At 37.8% G+C, this 22,148-nt stretch overlaps 1 protein-coding gene across 14 annotated transcripts in view; it reads left to right on the top strand.

The window, feature by feature from the left end:
• LOC138763897 (microtubule-associated serine/threonine-protein kinase 4-like) overlaps nt 1–22,148 on the top strand; it is a 588,435-nt gene that overhangs the window by 518,149 nt on the left and 48,138 nt on the right. For all 14 annotated transcript variants that reach the window (XR_011357883.1, XM_069938893.1, XM_069938918.1 and 11 more), the window contains 2 exons: nt 8,861–8,993; nt 15,017–15,182. Coding sequence is in view for 13 of the 14 variants with exons in the window: in XM_069938893.1 (XP_069794994.1) it covers nt 8,861–8,993; nt 15,017–15,182 (299 nt within the window). In the remaining variant the exon portion in view is untranslated. The remainder of the gene's footprint in view (nt 1–8,860; nt 8,994–15,016; nt 15,183–22,148) is intronic.

Raw genomic sequence — 22,148 nt, 5'->3', positions numbered from 1 at the left:
TTTTCCTGATCGTAGCAGAGTGAAGAGGGCATAGCCTGGGTGGTGGGGGTCTTTGAAGATTGAGGCTGTTTTTTTAAGACCGCCTCATGTAAATGTCCTCAATGGAGTGAAGTCTGATGCCTGTGATGTCGCAGGCCCGGTTAACAAGCTTCTGGTGTTTACTCTTGTCCTGAGAGTTGGCGCCTCCATACCAGGCAGTGATGCAACAAGCCAGAATGCTCTCCACGGGTCACCTTTAGAAATTTTCGAGAGTCTTCTGTGACGTACCGAATCTCCTCAGACACCTCACAAAGTATAGCCATTGGCGAGACTTCTTTGTTATTGCATCAACATGCAGGCTCCAGGACAGATCCTCAGAGATGTTGACTCCCAAGAATTTGAAGTTCTTGAACCTCTCCATTATTGAGCCCTCAATGAGGACTGGATAGTATTCCTCTGATTTCTTCCCGAGGTCCACAATCATCTCCTTGGCTTTGCTGAAGTTGAGCGCAAGGTTGTTGGCGTTACACCATTCTCCCTCCTGTACACTTCCTCATTGCCATTTGTGATTCTTCTGACAACTGTGGTGTCAATGGCAAACTTGAAGACAGCATTGGAATTGTGTCTGATCACATAGTCATGAGGGTATAATGAGTAGAGCAGTGAGCTAAGCATACATCCTTGTGGTGCACCTGTGTTGATAATCAGTGAGGAGGAGACGTTTCCAATTCATACTGAGTGTGGTCTTCCAATGAGAAAGTCAAGGATCCAGTTGCACAGGGGGGTGCAGAGGCCCAGAGTTTGCAACTTCTTGACCAGCACTGAGGGAATAATGGTATTGAAGGCCGAGTTGTATTCGATGAAGTGCACGTATGTATGAAATATCTGAAATACCTGGAGTTAGTTTGATCTTCCTCAGAAAGGATTTAATTGACATTGATAGAGTGCAGTGAAGTCTCACAGGATTGGTTTGAGGGCTGGTGAGTTTGTCATTTGAGGAGAGATTGGGACCATATTCTCTGGTGTTTAGAAGATTAAGAGAATATTTCATCAAAGCATAAAAATGTTTAACGGGCTTAGCAGGCTAGGTGCAGCGTGGATGTTTTCGCTGGCTGAGGAGAGCAGGACCAGGGACACAGTTTCAGTTCAAGGAGTTGTCTGTTTCGGACTGACATAAAGACATACTTCTTCACTCTGTGACAAACTTTTGGAATCCTCTCCCAGAGAGCAATGAAGGCTCATTGTTGTATTCAATCAAAAGAGGTTGATAGATTTCAGGAAAGTGAGGGATATACTGAAAGTGGTGGGATGTGGCACTGAGATAGAAGATCAGCAGTGATCTTAAATACGATGGAGGAAGCTCAGAGTGCCAGAGCGTTTACTCCTTCCTACTCGTCGTATGCCTGTATTATTTGGCTGCTGATCTTTAACCGTAACTACAGCAAGTCCTCGGGAAATTTGATAGGAAGTGTTTAAAGTTCATGAGCCTCCACAGGAGAGAATGAATAAACAGCTCCAATCACTTGGATTCAATCCTGAATTCTGCTCCTCCTTGTATGAAGTTTGCATGCTTTCTTTCTGACCGCAAGGGTTTCTTTTGGGTTCTCCAATTTCCTCCCACATGGCAAAAACATGCAAATTAGTTGGTTAATTATTCACTCTAATTTGCACCTCGCAGATAGGTGAGTGGTAAAATTTAGGGGGAGGTGAAGAAAATGTTTGGATTTTTTTTGTGGCACAGATTTGATGGATGACAACATGCTTGCACATCATTGAAATGCTGTAAAATGTACAGCAATTCAAATGACAAATTCATTGGGAACCGATATGTAACAATGGTCCTAGTTATGTCTGTGGATTTAAAACAAACGCAAAAGCCAAGACTGAAAGATACCTGCAAGATGTTCAGCATCAAGTTATGTCTCAACAAGACTCAGTTTCAAAATAATAGTCTGACAAGTATTAAAACAAATATGTTTGCAGATGCTGTAATTGGAGTTAACATGCAAAAGTGCGAGAGAAACTCAGCAGGTCCTGCATTGTCCACAGAAGACAAAGATATATTAAAAAATGTTTCAGGCCTGAATCATTACCAGGCTGGAAACTTTACCTGCAATGGATATTATGAGACTTTCTGAGTTTCTCCAGCAATTTAACATATCTGACAAGCATTTCCTGATTAAGACATCTTTTATTTATATATTTTTTTATTTTTCACACTATGAACCATATCAACCAAAATATGTACAAACATTTCTCATTAAATTTACAGTGGTCTTTTCTCCCTTTTTTTCCCCTCTTTCCCTCCCTCCCCTCCACCCACCCCCCTCCAAAACCCATAAATATTCAACATATACAAGACAATAAAACCATAAAACAATATCTTCACACAAAGGAAAATAAACAAGAAAAATGCATCAGCTATTTATTACACACTGAATCTAGTCGTTTTGTCTTCTTATCATTTTCATTCTCATTTTAGGGGATGGAGGTCGTAGGCAAGCTCTTTCTGATATGTTCCATGTATGGTTCCCAAATTTGTTCAAAAATTGTGACTTTATTTTTTAAATTATATGTTATTTTTTCCAATGGAATACATTTATTCATTTCCATGTACCATTGCTGTATACACATGCTCTCTTCCATTTTCCAAGTTGACATTATACATTTTTTTGCTATTGCTAAGGCTATCATAATGAATTATTTTTGCACTTTATCCAATTTGATGCCTAATTCTCTACTTCTTACTTCTGGGTTTTTTGGTATGTTATTTTTTGTAATTTTATTTAGTATCTAATTTAGTTCTTCCCAAAATGTATTCACTTTCGTACATGCCCAAGTTGCATGTAATATTGTTCTCATTTCCTTCTTACTGCGAAAACATCTATCCGATAATGTTGAATCCCATTTTTTTTAATTTTTGAGGAGTTATATATAGCCTGTGTAACCAATTATACTGTATCATGTGTAACCTTGTGTTTATGTATTCTTCATAGTTCCAGAACATAACTTTTCCCATACTTCATTTTTTATCTTTTCCCACTTCTGCTTAGGTTTATAGTTTATTTCATTTTCCTTCTCTTGCAGCTTAATGTACATGTTGGTTATAAATCTTTTAATTATCATTGTGTCTGTAATCACATATTCAAAGCTGCTTCCTTCAGGTGATCTCAAGCTGTTTCCCAATTTATCCTTTAAATAAGCTTTCAATTGATGATATGCAAACATTGTACCATGAGTTATTCCATATTTGTACTTCAACTGTTCAAAGGTTAATAAATTGTTTCCCAAAAAACAATTTTCTATTCTTTTGATTCCTTTTCTCTCCCATTCTCTAAAGGAAAAGTTGTCTATTGTAAAAGGGATTAGCGGATTTTGCGTCAATAATAATTTTGGTATTTGATAATTTGTTTTTTTCCTTTCTAAGTGGATCTTCTTCCATGTATTAAGTAAATGATGCAGTACTGGTGAGTTTTTATATTGCACCAGCTTTTCATCCCACGTATAAAGTACATGTTCCGGTACCTTCTCCCCTATTTTATCTACTTCTATCTTAGTCCAGTCTAGTTTTTCCCTTGTCTGGTAAAAATCTGATAAATACCTTAATTGTGCGGCTCTATAATAATTTCTAAAATTTAACTGCAAACCACCTTGATTATACCTCTCTGCTAATTTATCTAATGCTACCCTTGGTTTCCTCCCTTTCCACAAGAATTTCCTTATTATTCTCTTCAGTTCATTAAAGAATTTTCCTGTTAAGGGAATTGGTAACGTTTGAAATAAGTATTGTATCCTTGGGAACACGTTCATTTTAATGCAGTTTACCCTCCCTATCAATGTTAGCGGTAATTCTTTCCAATGTTCTAAGTCTTCCTACAATTTCTTTATTAGTAGCTGATAATTAAGTACATGTGGCTTAAGTTATTATCTAACCTGATCCCTAGGTATCGGATTGCTTGTGCTTGCCATTTAAATGGTGATTCTTTTTAAAATTCTGTTTAGTTTGCGTTACTCATTGGCATCACTTCACTTTTATTTGCATTGATCTAGTACCCCGATATTTCTCCATATTCCTTCAATTTCTTATGTAATTCTTTTACTGATACCTCTGGTTCTGTTAGGTATACATGATCCTGTCATCTGCAAATAAGCTGATTTTATACTCCTTCTCCTTTATCTTTATCCCTTTTATTTTATTTTATTTTATTTTCTATTCTTATCAGTTCTGCCAAAGGTTCTATTGCTAAGGCGAATAATGAGGGGGATAATGGACATCCCTGTCTAGTTGACCTACTTAATTTAAAGTGACTCGATACATATCCATTTACTGCTACCTTCGCCAACGGTCCATTATACAATGCTTTAATCAAATTTATATATTTTTCTGGTAGATTGAACGTCTGTAATACTTTAAATAAGTAGTTCCACTATACTCTGTCAAAGGTTTTTTCTGCGTCTAGAGCAACAGCCACTGTTGGTTTCTTATTTCTTTGAACTGCGTGAATTAGATTAATAAGTTTACAGATATTGTCCGCTGTTCGTCTTTTCTTAATAAATCCAGTTTGATCTTGTTTTACTATTTTAGGTACACAATTGGCCAATCTGTTTGCTAATAATTTCGCTATTATCTTATAGTCTGAGTTAAGTAGAGATATTGGTCTATATAATGCTGGTGTTAGTGGATCCTTCCCCGTCTTTGGTATTACTGTAATTATTGCTGTCTTACATGAATCTGGTTGTGTTTCTTCTATCTGGTTCATTACTTCCAGGAGGGGAGGAATTAATAACTCTTTAAATGTTGTATAAAATTTTATTGGAAATCCATCCTCTCCTGATGTTTTATTGTTCGGCAGCTTTTTTAATATATCCTGTACTTACTCTTTTTCAAATGGTTTTATTAGTTTGTTTGTTCCTCTTCTTGCAATTTTGGGAGTTCTATTTTGGCTAAAAATTCCTCTATTTTATCATCTTTCCCCTCGTTCTCAGTTTGATAGAATTGTTCATAAAATTCCTTAAAATTTTCAATAATCTCTGCTTGGTTACATAACCATATAACCATATAATCATTTACAGCACAGAAACAGGCCAGTTCAGCCCTACTAGTCCATGCTGAGCATCTTCTCCCACCCAGTCCCACTAATCTGCATTCAGCCCATAACCCTCCACACCTATCCTGTCCATATATCTATCTAACATTTCCTTGAATATTACCATCGATCTCACTTCTTCCCCTTATATTTTTGAATACCTCTATCAAATCACCCCTCAACCTTCTATGCTCCAGGGAATAAAGCCCCAGCCTGCTCAACCTTTCCCCGTAACTCAAACCCTGAAACCCTGGCAACATTCTCGTAAACCTCTTCTCTGTTCTGTTTATATATTTCCTGCAATTCGGTGACCAAAACTGCACACAATATTCCAAATTTGGCCTCATCAATGCCTTATACAATTTCAACATAACATCCCAACTCCTGTGTTCTATACTCTGATTTATAAATGCCTTCTTCACCACCCTATGTAATTTGTTTGTCCTTTTTCCTTGCTGCCAGTATCATTCTTTTAGCTTGTTCTGTTTTAAGTTGCCAGTTTGTAATACTTTTGCTTTGTTTTCATTATGTTCTTCTCCACCTTGTACGTTTGTAATGTTTCGTATTTAATTTTTTTGTTCGCCAATTCTCTCCTTTTCGTTATATCATCCCTTTTTATTAATTCCTTTTCTGTACTTACTATCTCTCTTTCCAACTGCTCTATTTCCCGATTGTAATCCTTTTTCATCTTAGTCACATAACTTATTATCTGACATCTAATGAAGGCTTTCATTGCGTCCCATAATATAAATTTGTCCTTTACTGATCCCGTGTTTATTTCAAAATATGTTTTAATGTGACGTTCAGAAAACTCCCTAAATTCAAGTTTTGGGAAGATCTAAATCACGTATTAAATAAAAATCACAAAAAACAACATACCAAAAATCCAGAGATCTTTCTTCTAAATAATATAAGAAGTAAAGAATTAGGTCTCAAACTGGATGAAGAGCAAAAAAGATTTATTATGATAGCCTTAGCTGTAGCAAAATAATGTATAATGTCAACTTGGAAATCAGAAGAGAGCCTGAGAATACAGCAATTGTACATGAAAATGAATAAATGTATTCCATTGGAAAAAATAACATATAATTTAAAAAATAAAGTCACATTATTTGAACAAATTTGGGAACTGTTCATGGAGCATAACAGAGCTCGGACCTCCACCCCCTAAAATGATAAGAAGACAAAATGACTTGATCCAGTGTGTAAAAGTAGATGACACATTTTTCTTGTTTATTTTCATTGTGTGATGACATTGTTTAATGGTTTTATTGTATTGTATATGTTGAATGTTTATTGGTTTTGGAGAGGGGTGGGAAGGGGGGAGGGAAGGTAGGGGGGAAAAAAGGGGAGAAAATGCCACTGTGTATATTTAAGAGGGAAATGTTTGTATGTATTTTGGTTGATAATGTTCACAGTGTGAAAAATAAAAAATAAACTCCCTAAATTCCTGTCTTTTAAGTAGCATGAAGTTTAACCTCCATCTATATGTTCTTAGTGGGATGTCCTCCAGTTCTATTGCTAATAATAGGGGTGAATGATCTGATAGTAGTCTAGCTTTATACTCAGTTTTCCTAACTCTCCTTTGAATGTGGGCTGACAACAAAAACATATCAATCCTTGAGTCAGTTTTGTGCCTACTCGAATAATATGGAAATTCCTTCTCTCTTGGGTGTTGCCTCCTCCATATATTTATAAGTTTCATTTCCTGCATTGATTTAACCATAAATTTGGCTACTTTATTCTTTTTACTTGTCTTTTGTCCAGTTTTATCCAACATTGGGTCCAAATTAAGGTTAAAATCCCCTCCTATCAATATATTTCCTTGTGTGTCTGCAATCTTCAAAAAAATATCCTGCATAAACTTTTGATCCTCCTCGTTAGGTGCGTATATATTGAGCAAATTCCAAAATTCTGAGTATATCTGACACTTTATCATTGCATACCTCCCTGCTGATCTATTATTTCCTCCTCTATTTTGATTGGTACATTTTTGTTAACTAGTATGGCTGCACCTCTAGCTTTTGAATTAGGATGCTGCCATTATGTTTCCTACCCAATCTCTCTTTAGGTTGTTATGTTCCGCTTCAGTTAGATGCATTTCCTGCATAAATGCTATATCTATTTTTTCCTTCTTCAATAAATTTAGTAGCCGCTTCCTTTTAATTTGGTTATGTATTCCTTTCATGTTTATAGTCATATAGTTCAGCATGGCCATCTTATATCTGGCATACACTTCTTTTCTACCTCTTCGCCACCTCCATCCCTCTTTTCCCCATTTTTATCTCTTAGTTTTCTCTTATTACACTTAATGTACGACAACACATTTAAGACATAAAATACCCCTGCAGTTCCCACATCCACTAATACCTTAACCCTAAAAGATCTCCCCCTCTCTGAGTTGCCCCATACCCCTTGCCAGGCAACCACAACTCCCCTTTTCATTTGGATTGCGATCTTGTTCACTGCGTCAACTGATTTTGCAGTGACCCAGCCCTCTCCAGAAAATACTTTTTTTTAACATATACAAAAGCTCTCTCTTTTTCCCCCCCTTACTCCCTTCCTTCCCTTCTCTTTTCCCTCTTTAGTTATTTACATATACATTGTTTTTACATCTTTATATATACTTTATCGCCATTCTTCATTCTTGTTACATCCCTTCATCTCTTCTTCTGTCCTGCAAACATTCTGCGAATTCTTGTACTTTCTCTGGATCCGAGAACAGTCTGTTTTGCTCCCCGGGTATAAATATTTTAAGCACGGCTGGATGTCTTAACATGAATTTGTAACCTTTTTTCCATAAAATCGATTTTGCTGTATTAAACTCCTTCCTCCTTTTTAAGAGTTCAAAGCATATGTCTGGGTAAAAAAATATTTTTTGACCCTTGTCCTCCAATGGTTTATTATCTTCTCTAATTTTATTCCTTTCCCATTCCAGTATATTTTCTCTTGTCGTGTATCTCAAAAATTTTACTAAGATGGATCTTAGTTTTTGATGTGCCTGTGGTTTTGGAGCTAATGCTCTGTGTTCCCTTTTTATTTCCATTTCCTCCTGCATTTCTGTTGTTCCCAGGACCTTTGGGATCCATTCTTTTATAAATTCCTTCATGTCTGTGCCTTCTTCACCCTCCTTCAGGCCCACTATTTTTATGTTGTTTCATCTACTATAATTTTCCAACATATCAATTTTCTGAGATTACAACTCTTGTGTCTCTTTAATTTTTTGTCACTTTCTTCCAATTTTTCTCTTAAGTAATTTACTTCCATTTCTACAGCCGTTTCCCCCTCTTCCACATTCTCTACTCTTTTCCCTATTTCTGTCATTACTAGTTCTAACCTTTGCATTTTATTTTCTGTTCTTTTCATTTGATTAAGACACAAGTTGTCAGTGTTGGTTTTAGAAGGTAGTTTGACGGAGGTTCAGACTCCTGATTTGTATTTGGCTCCATGATGGACATGTGATGCTATTGATATGTAGATAATTTAAATTAAATTGTTATTCTTCAGTTTTGGAAATATTTGGAAAAGATTCTTAAAAGCTTTGAAAATCACATTCTTATGAGCCTCTATTCCAAACCAGTCATTCATGAATTGTGGATTTTATTTTGTGGGAATATTCTATGTTCTATTACGTATCATGTTTCAACATTTCTATAACAAATTGTTTTTCATTAACTGACTTGACTTTTCATTTGTTTTGCGAAAGTTTAGGATTTTCTTGTTGTGCCTTTTGAATTTCATTGTTCTCCAATGCTATTTTTTGGAGAATTGAAATATGTATATTTTCTCTGTAGTTTGCTTGTGACATCACTGGGGCATATCAAACTGACGGATTTTGGATTATCAAAAGTTGGACTGATGAACATGACAACAAACCTTTATGAAGGACACATTGAAAAAGATGCCAGAGAGTTTGTGGACAAGCAGGTAAGAGCAGGGTAGAATTGGGCAAGGTAATAATCTTGGATAAACATGCACGCTATCTCACAGGGCAGGCACCATTTCTGAAGTAAAACAGAGGTCATATTTCAGGTTGTGTCCTTCCTAAATTAAAAAGTGTGCACTACTTTGCAAATTGAAAATAATAGATTTTTTTAAAGCATTAAACCCTTTCAGCAAATAATCCTCTACAATTTAGATGCAGCAAAATAATTAGAACTTGAAAGTAAAACTCAAAACAATTTCCAGTGATTTACATGGCAACTCATCCAGCACTGACTTGATGGGCCAAATGTCCCCCCTCGGCACCACATCAATTGATTCATGGTTTACAAGTCTGTTTTTAAGTATTGCTTTTTTTTATAGTCTGACTGAGTAAAACATATTTTGATTGTTTTATGATATCTGTTAGCCCTTTGGCCACTTTTAATATTAAAAAAAGCATTTTTGCACCAATGTCAACTGAAGTGATCTGTGCTCTCAACAGTTAATTTTATCAAACCCTGGAGGAATACACCATAGGAATAAGCCTTTATCCCCACTGAGTTCTTGATGACCTTCAGTCACCCATTTACAGAACACTAATCCGATATTAATCCTATTTTTATTCTCCCCACATCCTCATCATCTCCCTCAAGATTTTACCACTTATCTAGGAGCAATTTACAGTGACTAATTAGTCTACCAACCACACACATCGTTGGGATGTTGAAGGAAGCCAGAACACGCAGAATTAATCCTCCTGTTTTGGGGACTGGAGATGCTCAGTGCCTTTCTGGATGTCACACCACCATTTTAGGCCACTCACAGGCCAAGGACTCCCATGGATTGCTTTGTTGAGCATCTCATCTCTGTCTGCTGCTTATACCTTGAAGAAGGGCTCAGGCCTTATATATTTACCTCCTATGGATGCTGCGCGACCGGTTGTGTTCCTCCAGCATTTCTGTATGTTTTTACTACATTCACAGCATCTACAGACTTTCATGTTTCACCAACAACTCCAATGGGGTCAGTGAGAATGCAGCTTCTGGAACAAGCTGTAAGCCTTTTCTCTGTTCTCTGGGAAATCTGCCACGATGAAGCATTGAGGGCCTGTTTCAGGACTCTGTGTCAGGCAAGTGGGGGATGCGAACACCTATCAAAGTTGGCTGATTATAGTTACGGCCTTTATGCTGCTGTTGAAGGAATTTATTGGGGTGGTTAAAAATGGGAGAGAGATTCCCATTTTTCCGAGAGGCATTCGGGCGCGAGCAGCTGACTCGTACGCAAACCAGAGGCATTCCTGCAGTAACGGTGGAGACCATGTGGAAATACAGCAGCTGAAAACTGCAGCGTGGAATTAAAAATAAATTGTGGTAAATGAAAAAGAGAAAGGGAAGATGAACAAATAAACAAATATAGCACCTCATATCCGAAACACTTGGGACCAGACATTTTTTGGATTTTGGGTTTTTTGGGATTTTGAAACAATGGAACTAAGCAGCACAGAGGCATCAGTAGAATACCTGTATCAGTGGTTAAACAACAACAACAACAGCAGGCTTTTTGAGCTCCGACATGACGCCACAAGTGGAAATCCGGAGGCCTTTTTGCTATTTTCACCTATACCTTTGTACACCAGAGCTCTCTTGTTATCAAAATGGTGCCAACAGAGCCCCACATGGGGAAGTCAGGTGGTGAATTATTTTCAACTTGTGGCGTCATGTCGGCGCTAATTTGGTTTTTGGATACTGGGTACTCGACCTACATGTAGAAAAAATTTTTAATAATGCTGGAGCTCATCTGTATTCATTCTTGACTCTGTGTCAGAAGGCTGTGGGTTCAGGTCCCACCCCAGAGGTGAGCTCAGGTACAAGGTGAAAATGTCTGTGCAGTATTGATGGAGTGCTGTGCTATTAAAGTGGCTATCATTTCCTTCTCTATACCAACACTACAGTAGAGCTGGATTGGCCCCAAAGCACTTTGAATGTCCTGAAGGGATCTAAAAGGTGCTATATAAATGCAAACCTTTCTTGGGAAGTAATTTAAATGGGGAAGAAAATTCAAACAGAACAAAATTAATTAGCCAAAGGTAAAATTGGTAAAATTATTTAAAAAAAAATCATTGCAACCAGTTTGGAGATGAAATGAAAGAAACAGGGCGAGATTAGCAAACACCAGAGGACATCTGTACAAGAAAGAAAGGAGAGGAAAGTTTAGGGGAGATGTCGGGGGTACGTTTTTTTTTCCACACAGAAAGGAGTGAGTGCCTGGAATGCTTTGCCAGAGAGAAGCTGGTACAATAGGAACATTTAAGAGTTTTAGACAGGCATATGGATGCAGGAAAACCTGAGAATTATGGGTGAGGTAGGGAAGGATTAGTTTTTTTGAGTAGGTTTATATAGGTCGGCATAACATTGTGGGTCGAAGGGCCTATATTGTGCTGTAATATGTTTTAAATATTACTTAACTCAATAATAATGAAAAAAACACCTATTAGAGATAATTAGCTAGAATCAATGAACAGACTAAAGGGCAAGTCTTCATTATTTGAATTTTAATCTCTACAGAAGATTTTCAAAATTTGCAATGCGCTCTATTCATGAGGGTATTAAATTCTAAGACATGCACCATTTCCTTTTAGCACACTTCATTACCAAATGATAGCAATCTGGCCTCTGCAGAAGTTATTTTACTGTTTTCACTGTTCTTGCCAATATGCCATATGGGGTGAATACAAACTATTAAATACTCACATTAACATGTATTTAAAATAATGTTAAAAAAAATCTCTTACTCCTTAAAGTTATTAATAGAACCACATTGTCAAATTATTGTCAGGGTGAATAAATGCTTCATTTAGTATTGTTAGGGGTTCCCAGAAAACTGTGGTATGAATAGAAGCAACATACTTTTACTTTATAATCCAGATTGTGAAAATAGGATATTCTACTGTTCTTTTCACCATTCTAAAGACCATTGTCCATAGATAGGGTGCAATTTTATGCTGTTTAATTTGCGAAAAAAACATTTTCAATAGACTTTAAACCTTAGCATAAGAATCTCAAAAATATAAATGTTAGTGATGGGTAGATAGAGGGAAGCTATTCTCACCAGTGAATAATTCAAAAACCAGACAACATTGATTTAAACTTTTGAAAAATAGAGTGATGTAGAGGAAAATTTAGAGATCCACAATGGTTAGCATCTGCCTATTGGGCTGGTAGGCTGGCATGCTTAGCAAAGTGGTTAGCGCAATGCTGTTACAACACCAACGATAAGGACCAGGGTTCAAATCCCACATAGTCTGTAAGGAGTTTGTATGCTCTCCCCACATCTGCGTGCATTTCCTCCAAGTGCTCCAGTTTTCTCCCACTATTCAAAGCATACAGGGGATTGTAGGTTAATTGGGTATAATTAGGTGGTGCAGACTCATGGGCCAAAAGTGCCTATTACTGTGTTGTATGTCTAAAGTTTTAAAATATTAAATTGAATCAAATCAATTAGTTCCTCCAAAAGGGAATTGTATAGGTACCTGAACAAGAATAATTTGTGGGGCTATGGGGAAAGGTTAGGGGAATAGAATAGTAATCAAAATACAGATATGTGAAAGGAACTCGCTGCTTCCATTACCAATGTTTCAGCCTCAAGGTATAAGCAAAAACAAAAGACATCCATCTGTGTTAAAGGCTGGAGGAAAAAAGGGGGAAGAATGGGAGGGGGATGGAGTACAGACCAACAGACAAAGGATATAAAAAGACAGGAGAGAGTAAAAGTGAAAATTGATTTTGTTTCTGTGAAAGGAGAGAGGGAAAAAGGAAGAGAGATAGACAGATCTAGAGGAAAGGAGACATAGGGAAAGAAGTTGGGGTGAGGTGTTCTAATGGAAACAGGAGAATAGTAGCCAACATGAGTTCAATGGGCCAATTGGTCACTTGTGGTTTCATAGTGCATTTTAATAGCTCTCCATTTTGTCAGTTATTGACTCGTGTTAGATGTCTGCACTGGAATCTATTGTGTAACATGAGCATTAATGCTGGAAGCAGCAGAAGTGAAGCCACATCCATGGAAAGAGAAACCATTTAATGGATGGGTAACACATGTACTGTAAATGCTGGAACCATAAGCAAACAGCAAAGAGCTGGAAGGACATAGCAGGTCAGGCAGTATCTGTGGAGAGAAACAGTCAGTCAAAGTTTCAGGTCGAGACCCTTTTTTGACTCAAAACATTGACTGCCACTTCTCTCCATGGACGCTGTTTGATCAGCTGAGTCCTGCAGATTGTCATTGTTTGCTCATGTTTGGGGCTGCAGACACTTCATCTCAAATGAGAAATAGAGAAAGGGCTAGCTGTTTCCAAGTTCTAAAGAGGGAGCTTCAACTTTAAACAACCAGTTTCTCTTTCAACATCTGCTTCTTTATTGCCAAGTTCTTCCAGCATTTCCATTTTTGTTTCAGATTCTGTAGTTACATTTATTTTTCAGAATTTGTTTGGTAATTGAGGTTTTTTTGTTGTAAACATATCTGAAAATTCCTGGAAGAGATTTGAGAAAAGAAGAATTGTAAATAGAAATATAAACCATTATCTTTAACCCCCATCTTCTAAAGAATAAATTAATCTCTTCATTTATCCTTGTTGATTTTGAGGGGCACTTGCAGGAAAGATAGAATGATCGTGAAAGGAAGCAGATCATAGTTCCCATTGGCAAACAAGACAGAGGCCTGGTAATCATTGGGAACTTCAGCCATTGGTTTTCTTGAGGCAAAGGAGGAAAAACCCAACACCCAACCCCAACCAACCAATTTTCCCCTGCAGCCGCTGCAACCGTGTCTGCCTGTCCCGCATCGGACTTGTCAGCCACAAACGAGCCTGCAGCTGACGTGGACTTTTACCCCCTCCATAAATCTTCGTCCGCGAAGCCAAGCCAAAGTCAACAGTGTTAACCAGGTCCTACAAAGAAACCCAGGCCTGAGATTTCCTTTGCATTCCACACTCACTTTGGATCATTTAGCTGGCTGCTGAGCTCTTCCAGCTGTGTGTTCCCGCCGGCATTTTCTGTTGGTCGTGGTCTAACCAGCTCACTCACTACTTGCAGACCTTGGTGAGCTATTAAAATCCATACTCTTACAGGAGGATGGTCATTGTCCACTGGGCGTATGACAACTTCAGGGTGCAGATTCTATCACGTAAGCAGATCTCTAGTAACGAGGAGGTTTGCCATCTGTGTATTGGCTTCTCACATTGCTTCCACACTCCATTTACTGACTGACCTTTGGATTGTCCTTTTTTCATCTGCCAAGTTACTGAGCAGACCTTGAAGAAATTAGTGTTCATATTTCACAAGAAGTTAACATGGAGGTGCAATAAGTAACTTTGAAAGCAAAAGGCGTATTAGCCTTTGTTGCAAGAAATAAGAGAAATATTGCTACAATTGTACTTGGTGTTAGTTGGAGCACTGCATACAGTTTTGGTCACCTTAATGAAGGACAATGGAGGCTGTCAAGAAGCAATTAATTCTCAAAGCTAATTCCTGTGGCAAATGTGCTGAAGAAATTGGATGTGCATCATTTTGAGTTAAGAAGAATAAGGGGATGATCTTATTGAAACACATCAGATCTAAAGGAGACTTGGCTGTGTAGATGTTGTGATGCTTCCACATGTAGGTGAGGGGGTGTAGTTACAAGATAAAAGAATGGTCATTTAGAACTGGTGGCTGAAATTTATTCTGGCATAAGGTGATGAATCTCTGATGTTCTCTACTCAGGCTTAAATCATGGAGGTATTTAAAGGGGAAACAATATTTGAAAGGTTGGGGATTTGAGGGCTGTGGGAACTGGCACAGAAGTGGAGATGAGGCCTGGGGCAGATTAGCCATGCTCATAGAGAATGGCAGTGCATGTTTGATGTGCTGCATTGACTAACTCTTGCTCCTATGGCTTTAGTGTTTCACAAACGGGGTGTCTACTTCTCCACGAATGCTGTGAAATGCTCAGTTCAACCTGCTAACTTTTATTTGCTGCTGCTTTCACAGGTTTGCGGTACTCCAGAGTACATAGCTCCTGAAGTGATTTTGCGGCAAGGATATGGCAAGCCAGTGGATTGGTGGGCCATGGGAATAATCCTTTACGAATTTGTTGTTGGCTGTGTGCCTTTCTTTGGAGACACACCTGAGGAGCTCTTCGGACAAGTGATCAGTGGTGAGCATCACCAAGATAACCAATATTATCTGTGAAACTTCCCAGGCAAACAAGATATTTAGAACAAGAAATATGCTGTACGCAGAGGGCAAGGTTTATTTTATAATTCCAATTTAAGTTGGTGGTGTCATTTTTTTTCAGTATTTAGTTAAGCTCTATGTAATTGTACTCATCTGTTGTGTGGAGAAACATATGCAGTGATGTGCAGTAGAGGTTATCACTAATAACTGTGTTAAATTAGCCACAAGCTGCTTCAACCTTACTAAGTTGAATTTCAAGGCTGCCACATCCCTTGCTGGGTGGCTACAGTTATTCTGCAGCACCTCAATCTCCTGCAGTCACCAAGTAGATCATCTGCACACCCAGCTGGCTAAAATGGGAAATGATGATGCTTTCCCCCTCCTTTCTCAAACACATTTTTGACTTATGTTCCAAGTATAATTGAGATTAATGTTTTATTTCAAGGATTTTATGAAAAGATGTTGTTAAATCACTAGACCAGCTGCACTTGTATTGTTTACAAAAAAAATGTTGGTTGTGAAGAGAAGTATTTTGAGGAAAATTTCCTCTGATGAGCAATTCTTTAGCAATTGAGAATAAATCAGAAATTAACAAATAGAAGTTGTCCACAGACAAATCAGATAGTATCAGAATTCTTTGCTTTTATTTTGGATTTCCAGTATCCACACAATTTTGAATTTGTGCAAGTATTGGAGAATATTGTCTTTGTTTAGAAATTGTGATTTCACAGGCAGACAACTGCAGTTACTGTAATATTACCACTGTCCAGAGACTTAACAAGTCAATTCTATTTCATCTTATTTTATCATGTGCTGCAGTGAGAGAGGCTGTGGGAATTGAGTGATTAATTAAGAGCATTGTGAATGGCTCAGGGTACCCAATGGCTCATTTACATATTCATGTATCATTTCCACATGATGTAATTACATTTATGAGGCAACCTGCTGGCTAAACAAACCAGAATAAATTTATTTCTTAGTTGTTAACAGCCCTGAGCAGTTGTTCATAGAATTGCAAATTAGGTCTGAAAAAATAAATGCAGTGGTCACTAATTTCATTTTTTTTGGTTAGTTATTGGAATCCAGTCAAGTTGTAGCCTTGATTCATAGTTCATTTGTGTTTATATGAAATATAACCAGGCCTCTGCTCAGGATCATTTATGATGGTGTTGTAATTGGCTACATCTGCCAGCTATTTTGTAAATTCATGTGAATATTTATTGTGATTTCTTGGGCATGGTGAGTTTGGTATTGTTCAGCATCATGTTAACGCCTGAAGTCCAAAAAGCAAATAATGCAAAGTGCGCCACTCAGTGTGGCAGCACTTATTTCACTTCATGCTTATTAATGCTTAAGTTTGTGGTATTGAGATCCACTTCCATGCATATGAGCTAGTGATCCAACTTTCTGAGTATCTTACCTGCAGTCCTGAGGATGGAGGATGTCAGTGCACGTACATTACAGTTCCTTCAAGCGAGGAACACATGACAATTCAAAACAAAAGGTGCTACTCTGTTCTCGTGCTAACACTTGAAATTTAAACAGAATTTCAATTTTTTCAAAACATAGTATTACATCTAAAAAAAACATTATTTTTAGCGTATTTACACTTACTTTTAGTATAATTCACTTCTCAGATACAAATACTATATCAACTTACTTGTAATTTCCTTCCCTCCTCCCAGAACTTTGAAAATTAAGCAATTAAGTGACAAACAGAAAAATAGTAAAAAGAAAACTTCAGTATCCCGCCAGTCTTTCAAATCTACTTATACTCTTTGAGGCGCCTCACTGCTTTCATCTTTATGTATTTTGTTAGCTTTTCCGAATTGTGGGCTGTTGTTATATCTGCGGACCAAAGTGCTTTAGATAAGGTTGCCATATTCTGGCAAAAGTATCATATTTATTTCTTAAATTATATATTATTTTCTCCATGGGCACGCAGTTGAGCATCTCCATGGACCATCGAGTGCTTCCAGGTGGTCCAGGCAATCCATTTTTTTTGCTACTGATGGTAATATCTGCAAATTTAATTTGGAATTTAGTTAATGTTCTGCCCACGTCCTCTAGGTTTCCCAGTAAATACAAATCCAGATCCAGCGGGAAGTCTGTTCCAGTAATCCTAGTTAATGTATTAGATAATTCCAACCAAATGGACCTTCGTGCAGGTCCATGAGGACTGTATAAAGGTACCAATTTCTAACCCACACCTGAAGCACATTTCTGATAGCTCTGATTTTCCTTTATGTAATTTTTGTGGTGTGAGATATAATCAGTCGTAGTCTGATATTGATCATCTATGTTATAATTTCCCTACATAAATCTGATCAACACTCTTCATTGATCATTATTCCCAAGTCCGACTCCCACCCACCTCTCCCTCGATCTTTGCAGGCCCGGTTTTGGGTTCTCACTTTGAAGTACAGAGTACATTCTGGATATCAATTTTGGATCATCTCCCAGTCAAAGTAGCACTTCCACCTCATTCCCTTCAGATGGGGTCATGGTAGGGCCCCATTTTCCCCTCAGAAAGGATCTTAACTGTAGAAAGTAGTGAAAGGTTCCATTAGGCAAATCATATTTATCTTTCAGTTGTTTGAAGGGCATGAACTGTTTATTCTCATGGCAGTCCTCAATAGTTTGGATTCACTTCCGGTGCCAAATATCCAGAATTTTGTGACCTAAATTCATAGGCATCAGTTTGCTACATATTAAAGGTTGTTTTGGAGATATTACAATCTCTTTACCGATACAATCATTAATTTCCTTCCAGATTTTTACCAGATGTTTTAAGATGGGATTATCCCTTCTTTTATTTATTAATTTGATATTTGTTTTATAAATTAAATCTTTTATCACCCCCCTCCCCCATGCTACATAATCCCTTTTAGTGATTCACCTTCTAAGGCTGCTAAGTAATATTTCCTAAGATCAGGTGATCATAGCCCCTCATTCCCCAATTTATAATCCCATATCATTTTTTCTATAGAGATCCTGGAGACTGCCATTCCACATTAAAGTTATTATGCTGCCATTTTTTTTTTTAAATTTTGAGGTAGATAAAGAGGAATAGATTGAAATAATTACTGTAATCTTGGCAGCGCATTCATTTTGATACAGTTTACCCTGCCAATCAAAGTGATGGGCAGGCTTCTCCATGTGTTTAAATTGTCTTCAATTTTTTAAAGGATAAGGGTATAGTTGAGTTTGTATAAGATTTCAAAATCTCTATCTGTTGTTATCCCTAGGTAGCTGATTGCCACTTGAAATGGCTCCTCTGCTTTCATAGTCTGAGTCAGTCGGGGGCATAATCCTACTTTTTTTCCAAATTTACCTTGTATCCAGAGATTATGCCATATTCTTCCAGGGTGGCCTGCAATTTGGGCAATGATTCATCTGGTTCCGTCAAATGTAAGAGCACACCATCCTCGAATAGGTTTATTTTATGTTCAGCCTGGCCCACCTCGAATTCCTTTATGTGTGGGTCCGTCCTACAGGTACATAATCCTTTATCTGGAACCCATGGGGATAGTGTGTCCCGAATTTTGGATTTTTCCAGATTTCAGAAATCCAGATTTAAACCCATCTGAATTGTGCTGCCGTATCCATCCCCACCCCCTTTCATTCGCACTGCCATCTTCTCCCCCCCTTGCCTGCCCGACTCGCCCTGCCAGTCCCCCCCCCCCAGCCCACCCGACTCACCTTGCCGGTCTCCCCCCCTCGCCGCGCTGCCTGTTTCCCACCCACCCAGGTCGTGCTGCTGGTCTCCCGCCCGCCCAGCTCATGCTGCTGTCTCTCTCCCCACTTGCCGGATTTTGGAGCTTTCCGGATTTTAGAAGTCCAGATAAAGGATTGTGTACCTGTACTAATAATTCAATAGCTATTCCAAATAGCCCTGGAGACAGTGACAACCCTGTCTGTTAGATCTACTTAAGGGGAATGTCGATAAAATTTGGCCATTTGTTATGATCCTTGTTTGTGGATTACAATATAATGTTTTTACCCAATCTATATATGTTTGTCCCAGTCCAAATAGATACAGCCTTTCCAATCTATTGAAAGCCTTTTCTGCATCCAGAGATAATGCCACACTGGGATCTTCATGAATTTTACCAGATGTATTATATTCAATTATCTTCCCAAGTCATCAGCAGAATGTCTCTTTTTTATAAAATCTGCTTGATCCGGATTTATTAATTTTGGGAGATATTGGCCCAATCTCTCAACCACTGTTTTGGCTATTATCTTGTAATCTGTATTTAATAGTGAGATGGGTCTATAAGACACAGGTTTTAATGGATCATTTTTTTAGATAGCATCACAATTATTGCTGTTGAAAAAGTGTCTGGGAGAGTCTTTACCGCCGCCACTTGGTTAACTACATCCATCATGAGAGGCCTCAACAAACTTGGGTGGGAAACCATCCTTCCCCGGAGACTTATTAGCTTGTAACAGTCCCAAAGCTTTTACAATTTCCTCCCTAGTGAGGGGGGTGTCTAACCTCATCTGGTCCTCTTGGCTCAATCCCGACAGCTCAATTTCTGTTCAGAAAGTCATCTATTTTTGTTTGATCCTGTGGTGATTCTGATTTAAATAGTTCTGTGTAGAATTGTTTAAAAGTTTTGTTAATTATTTTTGGATCGCGAGATATCATATCTGACTCCAGATGAACTGCATTGATTGTCCTTGAAGTTTCCTCTGCCTTTAGCTACCAAGACAAAACTTTATGTGCACTTTCTACCAATTCGTATTAATTTTGCTTCAATATCATTATGTCTTTTTCCATTTTGTATGTTTGTATTGTATTGTATTTAAGTTTTTTATTTATTAAAGTTTGGTATTTGTCCTTTGAGCTGGATTTTTGATATTCTTTGTCTAATTCCATAATTTCTTTTTCCAGATGGTTAATTTCCACCATATATATTTTTTCTTGACATTTTTAGTGTATGATATTATCTGCCCCTTCAGGTAGGCTTTTTAATGTGTCCCTTATCAGGAAACTGTTGTTAGTAGATGGGCAGTTATTTTAAATATGTTAATTTGTTCCCTTAGAAATGTACAAAAGTCTCTTTACAACAGCATAGAATTTAGTTGCCACCTATACATTGATGCCTGTTTTTCCGGCATCATTATCGTCGGGGGATAAAAGAGGGATGATCTGATAATAATCTAGTCAAATACTCCAATTCAACCATCCTGCATTCCAATTGTGCTGACTTCAGGAAATAGTCAATTCTAGTGAAAGAATCATGGTTTTTTGAGTAAAAGGGATAGTCTTTAGCTGGCGGGGGTTGGGGGGGTGGGAATAACCATCTCCAGGCATCTATTAGGTTTAGATCCTTCATATATGCTAATGTGGTTTTTGACGCCTTAGTTTTTGTCACTGCCTTTGTGGATTTGACCAATATAGGATCTAATCAAAAGTTGAAATCTCCTCCAATTAAAACATTGTTTTGTTCTCCAGCTATTTTAAGAAAGACCCATTGTATAAATAGCTCATTGTCTGTATTTGGTGCATAAAGGTTCTTAAGTGATCAAGCCTCTGAATAGACCTGACACTGTGCTATTATATATTGTCCATTCAGATCTGCTACTACCTCCTTCATCAGCACCATTTTTATTTATTAAGATGGCTAACCCCCCCCCCCCCCCCCCGCCTTGGAATTATATTACTTGTCCCACCCAATCTGTTTTTAGTTTGGTATGTTTATACTTTGTGAGATTATGATTCCTGTACGAACTCTATGTCTGCCTGTAATTTTTTGAGGTGTGCCAAAACTCTCTTTCATTTGATAATTCCATTCAATCCATTTATATTGATACTCATAAATTTTAATGTCTTATTCATTGATATCTATGTTTATGCTTATCTGTCTCTGGAAGCCTACATATGTTCTTCTACAGCCTTGTATATGCCTCTCTTCAAATATTTATTTCCTTCGCACTGGTGGTTCTGCTGAAACAAAAACACAAAAAAGAAAAGACAGAAAAAAACAACAATATATAAAATATATATATATATATATATATATATACTTAATTTTCTCTTTTTTTTGGTGCCAATAGCTAACCCCTTTGTTCCCCTTCAAGCCAGGTCCAGCTGCCACTCTCTTCAAAGCTTTTACCCTTCTATTCGATTCTCTTTCCCACTCCTCATTGTGTATATTTATATTATTTACATCAACTGTCCTTGTCTCTTCCTATTGTTATTACATCCCTTAACTTATGTATTATATTGCTTTGTTATCCATTTTTGCATTATACAAAAACTGTCAAGAAAAGGGATATCTCATTATTTTCCTTATCCCTTATGCCCTTTGTCCATTAGTCTATTTTCCTTGCTCTTCCATTTCCCCTTCAGGTCTTCCTTATTTTGTCTCCCCCCCCCCCCCCCCTCCCCAACCGGCATGTCAATTCATAATGTCACTGGGTACAATAGGGCAGATCCATTTTTTTTTTGTACGTAGAGTTCTTTTAATAGTGTTGAATTATTTCCTCTTCTTGACCAGTGCCACACTCAAGTCAGGGAAAAAGCTGATCTTCGCCCCTTCGTCTATCAGTGGTCCATCGTGTTCCCTGGCCATGCGGAGTATCATCTCCCTGTCTTGATATTTATGCAGTCGTATCTATACCAGGCGTGGGTGTTGGTTTGGCCCTGGTCGTGGATCGGAGGTTCGGTGGACCCTCTCAATCACAATGGGTTCATCATACCCGTTTATTCCAAGAATCCATTTCCCAAAAGAAAAACACCAATTCTTGACCCTCCCCCCCCCCTTCCCTTAGCCCCACAATCCTTACATTCTGCCGCCTGTTATAATTTTACAGCAAATCCAGTTTTTCTATCAGTCTCTCTCTTTCGACTTTTCAGGCGATTGTATCATTTTCAATTTTCTCCAGTCTGTCTTCCACAGCCTCCATTTTCTCTTTGGTGGCTTCTATGCAGTTG

Source organism: Narcine bancroftii, chromosome 1 (genome assembly GCF_036971445.1).
Source record: "Narcine bancroftii isolate sNarBan1 chromosome 1, sNarBan1.hap1, whole genome shotgun sequence".
Classification (NCBI taxonomy): domain Eukaryota; kingdom Metazoa; phylum Chordata; class Chondrichthyes; order Torpediniformes; family Narcinidae; genus Narcine; species Narcine bancroftii.
This window is presented reverse-complemented; position numbering and strand designations above follow the sequence as displayed.